This window comes from Strix uralensis, chromosome 4, assembly GCF_047716275.1.
Source record: "Strix uralensis isolate ZFMK-TIS-50842 chromosome 4, bStrUra1, whole genome shotgun sequence".
In the NCBI taxonomy this organism is placed as follows: domain Eukaryota; kingdom Metazoa; phylum Chordata; class Aves; order Strigiformes; family Strigidae; genus Strix; species Strix uralensis.
This window is the reverse complement of record NC_133975.1, coordinates 120,927,823-120,946,011: the sequence shown is the minus strand read 5'-3', so window position 1 is coordinate 120,946,011 and position 18,189 is coordinate 120,927,823. Positions and strand designations below refer to the sequence as shown.

General features: G+C 37.4%; 1 protein-coding gene across 6 annotated transcripts in view; it reads right to left on the bottom strand.

Moving 5' to 3' along the window:
• The window catches only part of TECPR2 (tectonin beta-propeller repeat containing 2), a 43,881-nt gene that overhangs the window by 12,780 nt on the left and 12,912 nt on the right, over positions 1 to 18,189 (bottom strand). For 5 of the 6 annotated variants that reach the window (XR_012628972.1, XR_012628973.1, XM_074868809.1 and 2 more), the window contains exons 10-17: positions 16,724 to 16,907; positions 14,557 to 14,730; positions 12,188 to 12,368; positions 10,607 to 10,748; positions 9,039 to 9,279; positions 8,181 to 8,270; positions 7,109 to 7,342; positions 3,312 to 3,460 (exon numbers count right to left, since the gene is read on the bottom strand). Coding sequence is in view for 4 of the 6 variants with exons in the window: in XM_074868809.1 (XP_074724910.1) it covers positions 3,312 to 3,460; positions 7,109 to 7,342; positions 8,181 to 8,270; positions 9,039 to 9,279; positions 10,607 to 10,748; positions 12,188 to 12,368; positions 14,557 to 14,730; positions 16,724 to 16,907 (1,395 nt within the window). In the remaining 2 variants the exon portion in view is untranslated. The remainder of the gene's footprint in view (positions 1 to 3,311; positions 3,461 to 7,108; positions 7,343 to 8,180; positions 8,271 to 9,038; positions 9,280 to 10,606; positions 10,749 to 12,187; positions 12,369 to 14,556; positions 14,731 to 16,723; positions 16,908 to 18,189) is intronic. The other variant, XM_074868810.1, reaches the window with a different exon arrangement.

Below are 18,189 nucleotides of genomic sequence, written 5' to 3'. Positions count from 1 at the left end.
GCAATTTGATGATTTTAAACTTTTGATCAATTTCTACTCCATAATCACCCAAATTAGTCTTACTGACTATATTCATTTTCTATTTTATTTTAAATTATTATTCTTTTAGGCCAGGAATCTGAAAAGCATTAAATCTTCACAAATATACACACATATAGAAACATACTCTTAGTATCTACATAAACAATATTTGTATTTCCTACTCATTTTTTAAAAATGAAATGTAATGTATATTGAGACATGCTACAGCAGATAATAGTTTTATCCTGTATATTAACAATAGAATGAAAACCACTTTCTATTTCCTGGACTAAAATAATTTCATCAAAGAATTTTGATCAGCTTTGTAAATGTCCTTAAAGCAGCTTCCAAAAAGCTGCTTAACGACATAATTATTTTGACTTCTAAGACTGCAGAACAGAATGGATGAAGCACAGAAAACATCTACATATAAACTATTACTGCTCAAGATACTGTAATGATGTTATCAACCACTTCTGAAGCGTTGGATAAAATAAAGAAGAGGGAGGGCAAAGAACATAAAACGTTTTTCATCTCAAGAGATACCACAGTAGGGTGTTACAAAGGGAAGAGCAACAAACAAGATTTTTTTTTTAAATCTAGACTAAAATGAAACATACAGCACTGCAAAGACTGAACTTAAATTATATTCACTGATTTTAGCATGAGTAAAATCTCATCAAAACTATTGTCTCTGAATACTTTTGTGAAGATGTGCAAAGATGGATGATGTGCAATTGCAGCACTCCTTTAACAAGAAGTGACACCGTAAAAGCAGAGTCTGTAGCTGCTCTCAAGCTGCTCATGAGTCATGAGATCTGGAATATGGCAAGTCATATTGGCTCTGACATTTACTAGGGAATGAAATATCCATAGTTGGTTTTAAATTACATTATTTGAGAATGCTCCTGTACTTAAAGCAAGTGAAAGGCAATTTTGATTTCCTTCAAAAAAAAAAAAAAAAAGACTGAATCATTCACAAATATTTCTTACAGTATTTCTGTTGTTCTGAAGATAAAGTGATGCAGCATGAACTGTGGCAACATCAGTTAAGGGACAGAGAACAGTACAGTGCTGCTAAAAAGCAAATATTGTTATGGACGGATGTCCATGTGGACGGAAATGTCCACTTTTCAGCCATCATGTTATATTTGTTATCCAAACACTAAGCATTTGGAAATAATTTTCAAGTTCACATATTTTCTTATTTTGCATTAAGCCTTTGTAAAAGCATGAATGGCTGCTCCTTCAGTACTTTAATGACTTGTTTTAATGTGTTGGAATCGTCTCAAAACGAGCATGTAACCCACGAGTTTTCATCTTCCTCTGCAAGCAATGTTTGAACTTTTGCCCTTTCATATTGACCCATTACATTTGCAATGTCAGGTGTTGGCAAGATAACAAGAAAGAGAATGACACTTCTCTGGCTATCAGGTGGTTATCATTTTGGAAGGCAACATCACCCAGCTTCCTCAATAAGCTAATACGATATAATTTTATTTTCAGCTTTGTCCACTTAAAGACTTTCTACATAAGGAAGTCACTGCTAAATAGTGAGCCACAGCAAATTCCAATTTCTTGTATTGAGTAGTTTAATCTACTTCAGTGGAGGAGTAGAGAATGCACTTAGTCCAGACAAAATAGTATCAGTGTAGAAAAACAGCTTTTTGGACAATTTTCCTTAGACAAATCTTTGGTAAGAAAGTACTACACAAGTTTAATAATCTCTGTCTCTTGGCAAACTCAGTTTAAGTGAAACACATCCTGGAACGTGTTTTCCCCCTTTTTAAGAATACTACCCTTATAGAAGACATCATCACTCATATCCTCAGTCTCCTCTTCCTGCTGCCCTACTCCGTTACCAGGGAAAATTTGTCTCATAGATTACTCCAGAAAGACCCACTGGCAGCACTCAAAGAATGAGCAGTGTAATCTCGCCCTTGTTGCAAGTGATACTGGTACTTATTTCTCTGCCTGTTCTGCAAAACAAGGTGCCATTTCTTCAGGTCTGACTGACCACATTCCCAGCACAGAACAAGTCTTGCCAGTGCTGTGCTAACCGATGGGATGCAAATCTGCAGTTTCATTTCCCCGCCCCTCTGCCCTTCTTTGCTGTCACACCCTGAGATTCGCAGAAGGAGCTAATAATTGGCTGATGAGAGATAGGCAGAACTAAAAGCGAATGATGTAAAAACCAAATAAACTATTGCAACTCCACTGCTACAAATTTACTTTTATTTCTTAATATGTCCTTTCAAAAGTAGCACACATTTCAAAATCTTCAAGAGAAATTCTGTAACATTATAAAATGTAAATCAAGTATGCAAACACATCCAGTGCTACTATGCTAGATCAGCAGGCAGTTCAAGTGATTTCGTGCCAAGGAGCAAAGAATGAAATCAGTACTCAGAGGTCAGCTCCATTACAGCAGTCCCAACCCACGACACTGAAATTACTCCCATTTCACAGTTTAACTTACAAAGTATTACAGCGGCAACAAAAGCAAGCACTGAGGTTTAAGGAGAGATTAAAAAAGAAAACACGACACTGGAGAAACCTATTTTGTCCATTCTCTATATTTGGAAAAGATGCTTCCAGGATACTTTAGAAGGCTTCTTTCCACTATGATCCTCTCAGCTGGCAGGTAGAAAGGATATAAAGTTTGCCCATTGCGGGAGCAAGGGAGAAGAGGTGCAATGGTACTGCACATTTACTAAGCACTGGATGATAAATCCCTAAATCCAGGCACAGCATGCTGGCAAGCATCCCAGACTCACAAGGGTGAGGATGAAGAGGGAGGCAGGCACTTCAGCACCATGCCACTTGAGCAGAGCCTCCCCACACCCCCTGCTTTGTGCCGTTTGCCAGTCCAGCCCCCTGGCTAGCATTGAGCAGGTATGCAGTATAAGGTTCAAGGCTGCATTCTACTACATGCCTATAAAGTTGCTGTGTTATGAAAAGAGTAAAGTTTCATTAAGGATAGAAAACAAAAACTCCCACTTCTGAAAAAAAAAAAATATTTGTAACTATTAGATTAATCTGGGATGACTTATAGTGATAAGGTAGCATATTCGAGAGTATTTTATACAGACTCTGGGGGATTAGTTTTTTGTTTGTTTTTGGTTTTGTTTTGAGAGAGAAATCCTGTAGAATTCAAACATGCGGGACAAAGTTTTAAGTTACACATTTAAAATCTGGCTCTATTGTTTTCCATGAGTGCTAAAACTATTCTTTTTCAAATGCATAGAGCTAAACCACTGGGTTACAAAGAACTGTAATCAACATTTTACCTGTATAGGTGGCTCAATCATTATCCATGCAGGAAGCATCAAACTTGGGTTAAGAGGCTGAGTTCCTACACGGAAATAAATGCCACCACTGGTATCACAGGCCCAAACATGCTGATTTCCGCAGGTCAAGCTGATCAGCTTTACAGCACCTAATAACAAACAGACTATTAGCAACCTAGCATTTTCCTTTCAAATTCAGCTATCAATGAGAATTTATTTAAATTGTATTAAACTAGCTTTAAACAGTCACACAAAAATTATTAAAAGTTAATACAACTTGTGAATAAAGCCAATAGGTAGTGCATGAAGGTATTTCTCTTAAATCTAAAAATAAATGTTTTAGTCATAGGATACTGCAATTTCTAAAGTACACTAAAAACATGCTATTAAAATAACTGAATTCAAGCAGGGAAACATTCTGTGACAAATATTATCAGTGCCTAGACAAACTTTCACATGACCTAATGTGAACTTTTCTCTGTAGCTGGCCATGCTTGTAGAGTTTAAAGGTGTTGATCTGCTAATACATTCAGCAAAGAACATTCCTAATGCTACCAGCACTTCAAAAATATGAGAGCGTATGGATTAGACATTTCATTGTTAACATACCAGTGTCACATCTGTAAATAAAGGAGCTGCTTTTCAAATGGATTTATACTCAACAGTGTACATATTCATTACACCTATCTCAAAAGTGCTCCAGTACTTTAACCCTATGTAAGTCAGCACAGTGAAAACAAAGCTCCCAAATAAGTATGTTTTGGAATTTTGGGGTGGGGTTTTTTTGCATACCCAATCGCACCCATCAATCTTGCTATTTCAAGTTTGCAAAAATAGTAGAGAAGCATACCTGATTTTAAACTAAAAAGAACTGCTAGTTAACTGTCAACTGGAACTCTTACTCTTTCACACTCATTTTAAAATAGCCATCTGATATGTAACATTTGATTTTTTTTTTTTTTTTTTCTCTCTCAGCGTTGGGACAACACAATGCTAAGTAATGGAAAACACGTTCTACAGAAAGAGGGACCCAATCAGTACAGATATACTACAGAAGGAATGCTCTGGTCAGACTCCAAACTACAGACTAAAAATAGGCCTCGCTGGTTGATTGAACATGCCAGCGCTGCTTGGGATATCCCATTCTTGGTAACAGTTCTCTGGTGATGTGAAATCTTGCAACAAATCCTTGTAAAGTGCACCATATACAGCATTCCTTAAAAAGAGGGGTGCAATTTTATCCCACAGAGTACAAGTTTAAAGCATTTATTTCTGCAGCAGGCAATACTCCATCGTTAGGCTTGCAGAGGGAAAGAACAGGGAACAATAGGACTACACAACTTCATCTTTTAGTTATCTGTAATAGTAAACAGATCTTCTCATTAACCAAAATTATTTAGCTTTCTGAATCATAGGAATTCAAATTAATTCATCTCACCCCAAAATTTCCTTTAATCACGCAGCTTCATATTAAAAACAAATGACAAAACTATACACAAAAACTTCTACTGCTGGGGATAAGAACAACTATAACAACAACTATAACAACCTTTTGCAAGCAGGGGCTTGACATTTAGCTACAAAGTAAAAATCTTACTTAAAACCTAATTATTCCTTCTAACAAAGTATGACTCAAAGTAATGGCTTTATCACATGATGTCTCAGCTGTTGAAATATTATGATCCAAACAAGCATCAGAGCACTCAAACATGGAATCACATATCACCTACTCGGCATAGCTGGTATTATTTACGTCTACAGTACAATTTGATATTTAAAAGGCAGCTCTTATGTAAATGTTTTGGGGTTTCTTCCTCCCACTTACTGTTTTTATCTTAGGAGAAGGTCATGCTAACCACATTCATCCACTGTTTAGAAAAAGTAGCATGATTCAGGGGCATTGTTTATTGTTGAAACCTAAAGGTCATTCTGCTGTGTTTAGAAACCTTGATACCAATAGTGGAACCCTAATCAAAATAATTTAGTAGATACTACTCCCAGTACAGAGTGTAAAGGCAAGAGGAAGATACTACCAACATAATACAAGTATTACACCATTAATGCTGGCAACCCCATTACTTCCATATAGAATTTTGAATTGCATTTTACAGCAACTTGCCTGTTTTTCTACTCCCCCCTCAAATTACAGTCCTAATGTGTCAAGAATAAACTTAAACATACACTTGAACAATAAAAACAGTTCTCCAATTTCTTCAGTCCCATTAGAGCAAATAAAGGCTCTTATAACCATGGATATGCACTATCTTGTCAGCAGTGATCTACCATATGCATTCAAATGGAGGAAAAATGCCTAAAACGTTTTCAGACTTGAGTATTAATACACAGTGACAGGTAAAGTGGAGTATCTGAAGTATTTCCTGACCCTGGATTTCTGCAATACCACCACCACCGTGTGCTGCGAAGCTAACAGGAACAGCTGAATGTAAAGCTTGAACTTCTGAACTGCTCAAGTTCACAAGCCAGATATTACACTCAGCTAGTACCAATTACACTGATTTCCTTTATGAATGCTTTGTGATTTTTAAAACAATAGCAAGAAGTTATTTATTATTTCAGGTAAACAGTTATTATCTAAACTGCTGGAAAGCAACAGTATCATGAGAAAGTTTTAAACTCTACTAAGCAACATGAGAAGGATAGTGCAGACGAACCTATCCTGTAGGCCAGTGAAGTTGTAAAAGGCATCATGCAGTGCTTAAACTACGGTACTATTAGTGATTTGAAACCAGTTCCTCAGGTCTGGAAAACCTGGCGTATAACTGGCAAACAAATTAATTTTAAAAGACACATTTTAAAAAGTTTTCCACGAAGTATTACAAATTGTATAATAAAATTGCACATGAGGCTTAAAGTCTGTCAGCTGCGTCTGGCTTTCCTTAACCTTGAAGTTAAAATTGCTTGTCTATTCTCAGACCAGTCATGAGCATTGCCATTAAAAATGGAAAAATTGCAAAACAGTTGAATTATTTTTAAAATGGTGCAAGAATGGTGTATAGTCTCAATTTTTTTTATCTTCTCTCAAAACAGGAATGCAGGTTAGCATGAATAATGGTCTAACAGTCAGACTATCAAAAGAAATAAATCTAACTGGAATATTACTGGTGAAGCTGACAAGTGGCCTGATTACCCCAGAGCCAAACTGGGAGGATATTTTAATTATCAAAACATGGTCAACAACCTTGGTCTTATGCCTAACCAAATAAAAAGAGCAGCTAGCCAACAGCATGTTCTTAACATTATGCTGAATCATTACATCAGTATAAAGCTGAACGTAAGAGTGTTATCAGCTGCATCACACTTATGGATGATGCAACCCTTGGAACATCATTTTTCCTTGAGAGGATCCTAATGAAGCTTCGGCCACTCCGTTAAGAATGCATTTAACCACAAAATTCAGGGCCTTGTGTATGGATCTGCCCAGGACCACACGACTGTGGTTACACTGTAGTACAAGAACTAGACTAGTTAAGGCTACTGGTACCCCTGCACAGCACTGTGTCAGGCCGAGTTGTCTCAGACTGACAAACACACGTAACGTAGCTTGCAAACAGTAAACAGGCTTTCTCCATCAAAAGGCTAAATGAAATATCCTTTGAAAGCTGTAGTCGTTCCTGATGTTTTACAGTCCTCTGCTATGAGGCCCATTATTGTAAGGTACTATTTAAACCAGTAAATGTAATATTCCGTATCAGTAAACCAAAAGATACTTCTCACGGAAAATATTGACTGTCTGCTAAGAGAGTGAAGAGGTAGTCTACTCAATAAAAATGTCATACCTAGTTGAGAGAGATCCAGTTTTGTCCAATGCATCCCCGTTGGACAGCTGGATGAAAGCGTTCTGATAAATATCTGCCCAAGACTATCCAAACCCCAGATGGCATCCTGGCAGGCAGAGTAGTGCACCATTTCAGCCTCTGGTGGCAGCTGCACCGTAGAAGGACGAAACTGAGGATTCTGATCACTGACACAAAACAGATCCTTGTTGCTTTGGCACAGCCACAGAAAGCTTCCTATGGAAAGGGCATTTCTGTTATTAAAAATAATTCCTAATCCACTCTGAGAAAGCTTACACATCTGCTCCTGAAAGAATGAAGACGAAACTAATGCATCTCAGCTACGTTCACACAGGGTAAGATTCTGAAGAACAAATATGCATCCCCAGCCCTTATTTAGGCACCTAAATACTCCTTTTCTCAAATCAATTAAGTAGTAAGTGATCTCATTTGAATAAACATCTCATTTAAAGCAACTAATAGAGACAAGACATACATAATAGAGCACTATCACTTCCCTTCATTCTTTTTCTCTTCTTTATCCTTGATAATTGCCTTTGAAGAACAGCATTCCTTTTCAGCTCTAAATCACATTTTTGCCAGTAAAGCTAGTGTACTTAGATAACGCAATTGCTAACTATTGTAACTAGCAGTTAAATTCCTTAGCATGGTCATACTTTTACTGATAAAACATGCAATTTTGCTGCAATAACTGCACTGACAGGAGATGTACTTTGTTAGTATAGACATTCTAGCAAAGCATGCTCCAAGATTTCATATTACAAATTCTGGCAATTCATGCTGTGGCAATTTAGGAAGTTACTGCTCCTAAAGTACTACCCATTTCTCTGTTGGATGCCACTCCACACCAAAGGTGGCAGAGTGAATTATATGCCTTTTTTATCTTCAGTAGTTTTACAGACGTATTTCCACCTTACTTCAAATATTTTAGATCCCTGCATACAGAAGAGGCACCCAAAATCTGAAGTAGTTCAGGATATTTAATTACTTACACCATCAATTCCACTCTATCTAAAAATCAGATATTATACACCTGCATTGTTGATTCACTAACCTTCTTTAGATGAAGCTATGGAAGCCAACACAAAAATCCATTTTGTGGCAGAAGCAGTACCACGAGGCACAATATTATTCCAGTACGTGCCTTGAAAGAAAGAAGAGAGTATTAGTATGAAACTTAATTTTCTGTTAAAATTTGTTATTCTTTAAAATGGTAACATTTTAAAGAAATTCTATTGCAATTAACTATTAGATATCATCTAGAGAGGATTTTCTATGTAAATCTTTCAAGAAACTATTGGGGGGCAGGAGGGTACCTCCTCCTGACACATATGTATACATATGTACATACACACAGAAAACTGGGAATGCAGAAAAGAAGAAAGGAGAAGATTAATGGTCTTCAACAGGAGACCAATTTTGGTGATGAGGTTAAACAGACAATGTTCTAGGTCTATTCTTAGTGTTCAGCTGATCAAAGATATGACTAAATCAAAATTCTATTTTGAGAAATATAGCAAGAAAAATAAAGTAATTCCTCTGTTATCACTGTAAAATCATAACATTACCGTTTTGCATAGTCACACTGATCATGAACCAGGCTCCATTGTGCTAGATATAACAGGCACAATGGCTTAAGATTGCCTTCTCACACCAGAGAAAAGTGTAAGTGCTAAAAGGAGTAACTTGCACAGTTCACTTGCGGACAATGAATTTTCCATTAAAAATATTTCCCTTTAAAAGGGAAAGTATTAAGACCAAATGCTAAGGAATCACTTCATTTTTAAACATGGAATTGTTTGCTAAAGCTGCCCTGACTCACCATGGGCAATTTTTGTGGCGACAGAACTGTAGTTAGTTACTTTCTTCTACTAATTTTTCTTAAAAGTATTAGCTGTAAAAGCACACCAACCTATTAAGTTTCCCTTCGCCACATGGAATTCATTTTTGCCTGAAGAGATCCAGACTCCACTGCCATTAACTCCGAGGAGGCTGGGTTGACACTGAAGCTGCTGTGACCAAAATGCCATTCGAAGTTTATCAGCCACCTTCTCCACAGGTGCCTGAGCTGCTGTTGCCACTGTATGAGTTGCCTGGATTATCGTCTGGAACAGGCTGCACTGGTCAAACACTACATAATCAGTGATGCTTACCTGAGGGGGGGAAAAAAAAGTGTTCTTGATAATTAGGTAAGCTTTTGGATGAACTGCCGAATTTTTCATCAGAAGCTTTTTTAGATGTGTGTACTTTACGTACAGGAAATCTACCAAGAGTTTAGAAACCTTCAAATGTAAGAAGGGAAAAATAAAACCAGTACATTTTGAGTAAGAGTCCTGATAATAAACCAGAACCAATATTAAACATCAGCTTAAAACTCCCTCCTACCAAACAATCCACTTTGAACTCTGCATTTTAAGAAAGCCCTTTGTTTTGGGATGACTCTTCTCTCCCCCTAAAAACATGTTGAACTCTGCGAACTAAGAGGTGAATTTTCAGTTTCCCAAAGGAAGAGATAAATTTGCATAGTGTAGCAATTTAAATCACATCACAAAAACTTGTATGTAATACTCCTTTACAACCACCTCATGGGCATTTTAATTCATCAGGCAGGAGGAGGTCTAAATAAAGCGATTGCCCAAGTTTTGTCATGGACAACTAGGTTGGCAACACTCTGGGATACTCCTAGAAAGGAAAGAAATGCTTAAGAGCACAAAAAGAAAAGCAGTTTGCCAATGACCTCAAAGCCAACCTACTCATAACACCCACATGCAAGAAGAAATTATATATGCACCTGAACTGAAATTCTTTTAACTTAGGTAGACATGTAAACAAAGAAGTTTTCTGCATAACTGTTTCTGTACTCCCTTCTCCCTCACACCTATCTCTGGGGAAAATACAAAAAGCTGGGGAAAACAGAGTCAGGAATTCTGAATCAATACCAGGTAGTACTTCCAGTAACTTTGTTTTTACCCATATGATCTCTGACTAAAGCAAGCAGTCCCACATGGTTCAAAGGAACCTCAACTGAATGGAAAAATGTGTACTAAGAGCATTTTTGCAAGGTTATTTATTATTTATTTAATCTAGCTAAGGAAAAGGATGGGTACTGGAAGACAAGAGAAAGACTGCATTCAGCAGCCAGAGTCAAACGCTCTGCCTAAACAGCATGTCCTATGGCTGCTGTTAAGACACCAAGCTACATGCACCATATGGCCTGGTAGAGCATTTCTTGTGTTCTTGAAAACAGCTGTGAAACTGCTCTGGATGACCATGGGATGATTTTTTTCCCCTCTTTTTATAGCAGAGATGAAAAGGGATTTCAGCCATAGCCACACTGTGGTTTTAATATATTGAATAAACAGTGCTATAATATATCAAACAATTCACTGAATTTTATCTTAGAATCTCATGGGAAAACAATGAAAATAATAAACCCAAGGTAAAAGACTAAACTGAAAGCAAAATAAAAAAAATGCCTACTTGCCACCAATGGTTATCATCTCCTTGTGGTTTCTTTGAAACTATACCAGTTCTGAACCACAGATTTCCATGGATATCCAAAGCCCATAATGTCTGCTGATCTCCAAGGGTTATGCACACTGGTTCCAAAGCTTGCATTTCACTGGAAATGCAAACAAGTAAAAAATTAAAAACCTTAATTCAAATTTATGCTGATGGTATTTTAAGAAAGCTGATACAATGCTAACAGCAGTTCAAAATGATTGAACTCAGTGTGGCCAAGCTCAAAACCACATTTCAAATTTTCACAGTTATTCAGTAATTCAGATTTTATTAGTTTGCATAAGTAAAAACCATTCAACAACAAAAAATAAGTCCTTCAAAGATCACTCAAGATTTGAAACTTGGATATATAACAATAAAACTAAACAAAACCTAATTTGTTCAGTAAATAAGAAATAAAGATTTCTGATAAAGCAGCTTCATAAATGTATCTCCTCCAACTTCTTTGACCTATTCTGAGAACAATACTAGCAGTTGAGGGACCATAAATAGAAAACTCAATCTAACTACATGGCAAAGATAAATGTTGAGTTTAGGACGATACGTTTCCTGTATAAGTACACAGTTTTCAAGCTCAAAAAGTCAACAGGATCAAGTGATCATATCAGACATTTAAAAGGCAGCCAACAACGTTATTTGTGTCAGAGAACATTTCTCAACAATTTAAGAACAAATAAGGATTGTTTTCTGTAATTTTAATACTAAGCCCAAGAACATTAAATGTACCTAAGGGGCAGGTCAAGCAGATATTTTCATTAAATAAACTAATTAAAGTACATGCAAATTTCAGATCTGAACAAGACACTGACTGTGTCCTTAGACTTTTCAAGAGCCCAATACCAGGCTGGGTGGTAACACAAGTTAAAGCTTCACAATAGGATATTCAGTAGAAGATAAAATCATATGACGACAAGAACTGGAATTTCTTCCTATACTTGCTTCAGGCTGGTGTCACAAGAGAGACTATATTCTAGATTCTCAGAGCCAGCAGTAAACACTCAGTGCTTTTAACTTTATCACAAACTAACTACTGCAAGCATAGGATCAGCTACAAAGCTAAGTAACAACTACACAGAATATTTACAAAAATCCATGACTAGGAAGTGGAAAAGTATTATCCAGCTGTGTGGGTGACCAAGAAAATGCTGAGATTTAATCTCAGAAAAAATTCACTCAAATATCTGGAGAGCTCATTAAAGCCATTATGGCAAAGATTAAAGAAACAGTATTTAATTAGAAAGGTCATATTGACAGACATTATAAAGATCTTTTAAAAACTGTTCTCACTTTCTTAAACTCGCTTTAACTGTGTTACCACTTCTGCTTACGGCAATTTCTTTCATTACATAGCTGTCATTCATCAGGCAAAACCACCACTTATTCTGAATATGTGTGGACAAAGACACACACACACACATACATATACGTATACACACAAGTTCAAGTAACACTTTTTCGAAGATCAAGGAGTTCCACCACTGAAAACAATTATTTGTGTCATTCTGGTTATGACACGGCCCCACCACAGTGTCATTATACCTGACAATATCACTCTTCCATTGTTCTCCTTCAGGACAAAAGCTACGTACTCCCTCCCTGTATAGCAGGGCCCGCTGCTCACTCAATGCCCACACAACATTATTTCTGGATGTAACCTGTGACAGTGGATAAGGGCAGTCAACCTTTACTGCTCGGGCACAAGGACGATCCACGCTCAGGCCTAGGAATCAAAAAAGAAGGATTGCCTTACAAACTTTGTTTTTTTGCAACTAAAAAAGACAAAGCTACTCAACAAAAGAAAATGAGGAGGGGAATATCCCTGACATGCTAACACTTTTCATTCGATCACTATTTCCTCGATTGACTGTTCTTTCTATAAACTATTAATCACTTCCTTTGATATGGCTGAATTTATATTTTAAGAAATAAAACACTGTATATCCTTCAACATCCTGCAGAGTGCAGAAGTCGCGTCCTATCATTTCTGTTCCTTTTCTCCCTCTAGTGTCAGTATCAGGAATCTCCATTTACAAAACCTGTATTAGACTTGGCAGAAGCATCAAAGAAAAAGGCAGCAATGGAAGAACTTTTGCCCAAAACATGCCAGGGAGAGAGGAAACCTGATCTGAATAGTGGCAGCAGAGCCATTACAAAAGACCATGTCCCGGTGTGTAGTACTGAAAGAAGGAGAGAGGTTCTGGTAGATTTACAGGTAGTTTGCACACATTTATACATATAATCTAGAGGAACATGTCTTCTTCACAATTACACTGAAACTTGATTTACAGGGCTGCATGTGAAACACCTCAAGAGACGTAGCTTTTGCATAATCTTCTCATGCTGCCAAAGCAAGTATGAACAGACTCATCTGCATGATACTCTAAAATAACAAGAAGAATGCTCATTTCCAAACCTCTGAGCACACGCTTTTGTTATAGAAGTTAGACAGGACAGTGGAGGGAATGAAAAGATCCTGGAGAAACAATTACCACTGGTTGCCTTACGCTAAAAAGAAAGATACATGGAGAATTTATTTTTGGCATCAAAACCAAATTTAGAAGCAGGATGTAAGCTGATGTAATCAAGAAAAATACTGATTCAAACCTCCATACAGCCCTGTGTGATTGGCATCAAAAGTTCACTCTTTATCACCACTATCTATGCTTGTTGGCAATATGCAGGCAGACCACTTGATTTCTCTGTAACTACTACACTTAATTAAAAGAAAATGATTTAAAAGTAGAGTATCTTTGAAACAATGCTGGGTATTTAAAGAGTTTTCTTCATCATGATGAATTTCTATATTGTGCTACAGCAATTAAATCTACAGAAGAAATTAGGAGACTACCAGAATTAAATGGAAGGTAAATAAGAATTTTGATAGCCACTCTGAGATGTTATCCTGCTTCAGGGTGTCTTACTGTTTTCCCCTTACCCAGACCTCCTGTTACTTCTCCAGTAACTCCTCCATCATGTTATTTGTAATTTTTCCTTACCAATTTAGGTCTCTGTGCAAAGCCCACATGCCCAAGAGTCCTTGATACTCTTCTCCCTTAACTCTAAAAACTGGAGCTCCATCCTTCATCCTAGTTCCTTGTATTGAGCCTGAATATTCTCTGCATAACACCTTTCAAATCCATCCTCTTCTATTCACTGAAGCAGACAAAACTAAGGCCATGACTTCAAAGTTGCCACTGCACTACCCCTTTTTCTGATTCTTGCCTCATTCACATTCAGCGAGAAGGCAACTGTAAAGATTGCTGCTCCGCAGCCCATTCCATTCCTCCACTGGCTTTGCTTTCTCTATCACATAAAATACATACCACTTGTCTATACTTCCAAAGGACTTTATGATCTTCTGTCTCAGAATACCTTCCTTTCATTATCAAGTGGTAACTCTTACCTCCAACAGGTCTGTGATTTTCAAAACAAACAGCTTCTACTTTCCTCTACTCTGTCCCTCCATACCTGAATTTCTTCTGAGCAGCCACACGCTATCTCATTGCCTTTCAAAGTCCCTCTTAAAACTTTGTTAAAATCCTTAAAGCAAGAAAAGAAAACCCACTTAAAGCTCAGTTGTGTCAGTGTACCATTCCATTTTCAAGGCAAGAATATTATTTCAATATTTTCTGCAATCCTTTTCCATTTATCTGCATCCTTCCCATATCCTTCCCATGTCATAAATTCTCTATACGTACTCCACAAGGCACAAAAAAATAAGTGGCCTTTCCAGCCTCCTAATTACACAGAATCTCACAAATGTTTCCATCCATTTCTCAAGATAAAAAGGTCTCCCTATGTCCTGGCTGTGGATAGAAGTTTAAACCAAATTGCGATCACTCCACAGACTTGAATTCTAATTATCTTAGCTCACAAAAATTCAAAGAGACTGTAATTAATTCAGGTACCTGTTTGCAGATACAGATCTCCATTTGTTCTGATAATCCAGGCAGTGTCATCACTTAAAGCTACAAATACAGCCTGGGGTAAAGCCTCATACCAGTGGCGTTTTCCTTTTATAGTTACTTTTCCACAAGCAAATGCTTTGTTAGTCTTCTGTTCAATCTTCCAGAGAAGAGCTCCTGTATGAGGAGTTAAGAGAGAACATAGTATCACTTAGCAATTACTGTAACAGAGAGAGCTGACTTGACCTCCCTACACCTAAACTAATGTCAGGGGAAAGGCAGACGAGCAGCATTAAACAAAAATGCAAGATTTAAAAATGCTTATAAATTTTTTTTTAAAAAAGCAAGACCAGAGCAGTGGCCAACTTCCCTAGGAACTGCTGAAATGCATTTACCATTAGAGTAGGTGCAGTTTTGAAATGTTCAAATGCAAGTCACTCCTCCTTAGTTATACACTGAAAACTAGCAAACAAAACAAGTTCCGTGTCAGCGCCAAATAAGCCTACTATTAAGAGACTGAAGTTCCCGGCTTGGTTCGGTACTAGTTTGGTACATCCTCGGTACATAAAAGGGGTTAATTGTAGTACGTTCACCTTTTACAAAAACCAGTAGTATTAATAAGGTAAATCATAACTTTTGTGGACCATTCATGAGTGACAAACACCTGAACAGGTGGCATTGCTATTACCTGCTCATTACATAGCATGTCACCAACAGACAAAACTCAGAAATGCAGCTGCACAAATGCATCTTGAGAACTTTTTCCCTCACTCAAATTAGCAAGGATAGCTCAGAAAAACAAACAGAATTTCAAACATAACTGCTGATTGGCATCCGTGCTGGTTTGTACTAGAGCAGTACATTGTCATACTAACTTCCTTTGAATAATTCCACAAAGTAGCATTTGATTACATTTTGATGTTTGTGGTTAACATGCTCTTGTGTTAATACATCCATGAGAAACTGTGGATGCTAGAAATTTGTATGGATTCAGTGAAAAACTGGGTAAGTTCCTGGAATTGAGGGTTAAATAAACGCAAAGAACCTTTTGCCCAGGAGATCTCTGAGCCACCAACAATTGCAGTCTGAAACTACCAAGGGCAAACACCATACATGCTAGCCCATTCCTTTTACTTTTCTGCAGGCATCGGCTTTTGACCACTGTTAAGGACAAGGTACTGAGCTGGATGAACCTATGATCTCACTTAGTACAGCCACTCCTAAATTTTTTTGTCCATAACAAAGCTCAGCTACAGATAGCAAATAGAACAGCTTTTCTTCTTAAAACAGATAGCAAATCTTCCCCTACAGAAAGAAGGGAAATGGACATGTGCTTTTAGAGATGACAGGGGAAGAAAAGTAGTGGCAAGGCAGGAGACTAAGTAAAGAAAATATTTGAGAAATGTGTATTTTCACACCAGTCCTGGAACAATATGGAAGGCTAAAAGTGATATAAATTTATAACCAAAACCTGTTTAATTTTAATCCAACATAATCTGCATTCCCAACTACCCAGAACAAAAACTCACATGTAAATGCACCAAAAATTAAGTTTTTTTCTTTAGTATTTAAAAAAAAAAAAACAAACAATCAAGAAACAAACCCATACACAAACCCATTCTACATTTACAACAAAAGTAATTTTAAATTTGGAAATCATAAGCAGTTCTGCATCAAAACCCAAGGTTTTGTATAGACAAGGGCTTCTCCATTCATCTCTGCCTTCCACTGAACTGCTACTTCTGAAGTTCACTTTAATCGGGTAGACACATGTCGAGAACTTCCCAAAATGCAATGTGAACCTGTTAGAAAGACAGCCACTTAGACTAGAACGTGCTATGCAGAGGTGGTGAAGATGCAGTCATATCACCCAATATGACTTTTAACGGAAAAAAACCCAAACAAACAATAAAAAAACCAAGAAACCACACTACTTATACATGAAACAAGTCCCAAACAACCACATTTCTAGAAGTACTGTATTAAAAAAAAAAAAAAGACAGTAATGGGGAAATTACATATGCACTGAACTGTATCTGTAATCTCAAAAATGACAAGTTTCACCCAATTAACTAATAGCCGCTATTAAAAAACGAAGGAAGCAAAGAAAATGCACAAGTCCACACAAGTTTTATATTTAGGGGTGGCAGCGACGCAGAAGCCAACCAACCTGAGGGGGAAACTGCCACCTGCTGGACACCATCTTCGAACTTCTGCCAGCGCAGCCCCGCGGCGGGCAGGGCGCTGCAGTACAGGCTGCCTCGGTAGTCCAGGCACCAGATGTACTTTTCCGAGACAACCAGGCTCAGGATGCCATAGCCAGGGCCGGAGTATCCCATCCAGCTCTCTGCAAACTAAAAACTGTAGAGTCAGAACAGTGTCAGGTGTCTTCAAACTGCACAAGCAAGTGGCTGTATAAGCACAGCAGCTCCCACATTTTGAGTTTAAGCAGCTAAACTTAAGGTTCTTAAGTACCTTAATCAGTTAATGCATTTGCCTTGTGTAAAATAAATCTACACCTGTCAGTGTCCTCTAAGATAGTACGTACTGCAAAATAAGACTGCTAGAACAAAAGTTTTAGCAAAAAAACCCCAACAACCCTCCACATTGCCATCTACCTCCAAAAAGTGGAAAATCTTCCCTTACTAATTACAGAACACATACTTAAAGGAAACGGCAGATGCAAAAACGAGTAAATAAAAATGTACAGTCTGTTTGTAGCCCAGGAAATTATTTATTGTCCATGAAGTGATGAGCAAAGGGAACGAGATAGCTGGAGTGCAGAGAAAGCTAAATATTCAACTCTGGTATGGTAGCCATACAGAGAATATATACGGTTTGGTTTTGGTTTACAGATTGCTATCTTAAATTTTGATAGCTTGCACGAGGTGAACTCAAGTACTGCATACATGATCTATAATGTAAGCATCTGTGGAGCTTTACTAAACATTTCAGAATGTAAGAATATCATAGCCTGAAATGAAGAATCTTCTACACTTTGGGCTTCAGTTGTTATTAGATAGGACATCATCAACTTACAACTCAACCTTTAGCAACAAATACTTGGCTGATCTCAAAACAAGGCTGTTACAGATTTTAAAAGAAACAAAACCTCCAACCTAGAGGAACTATATTTCCTTTTCAAGACTTCTGCTAAAAATCCCAGTGATTTTGGCAATTTTGCAGATTTTACAATTAATTTTAGTACTTCTTTTATATAGTCTACACCAGAATTACTATTTCTGAAATGTTCACCCACAAAACAACAATGAAGGAAAGAGGGATAACAGAAAAAGGAAAAATGTCAACATTTTAAATAGTACTAACTGCTGTCTAGGGCACAAAGAAAGACTAATCCTTATTCTGAGTATTTACAGGTAAAACAATCCTTAACCAGTGACCAGCCACGTGAGATAATCAGCATTAATTCCCCATGAAGTCACATGAAGTTGGGAACAGCATCATACAGAATTTGGGCCACTGGAGACCTAAACAAGGAGCAGCCTTTGAGCATGACCTGGTTTTACTGTTCACTCTTTAATGGATGGGTTTATGACAGCATCTTTGCTGAGCTGGGAATAATACAGCCAGTGCAGCTTCTTCCCATCGTAAGCACACATCAACCATTCTGAAATC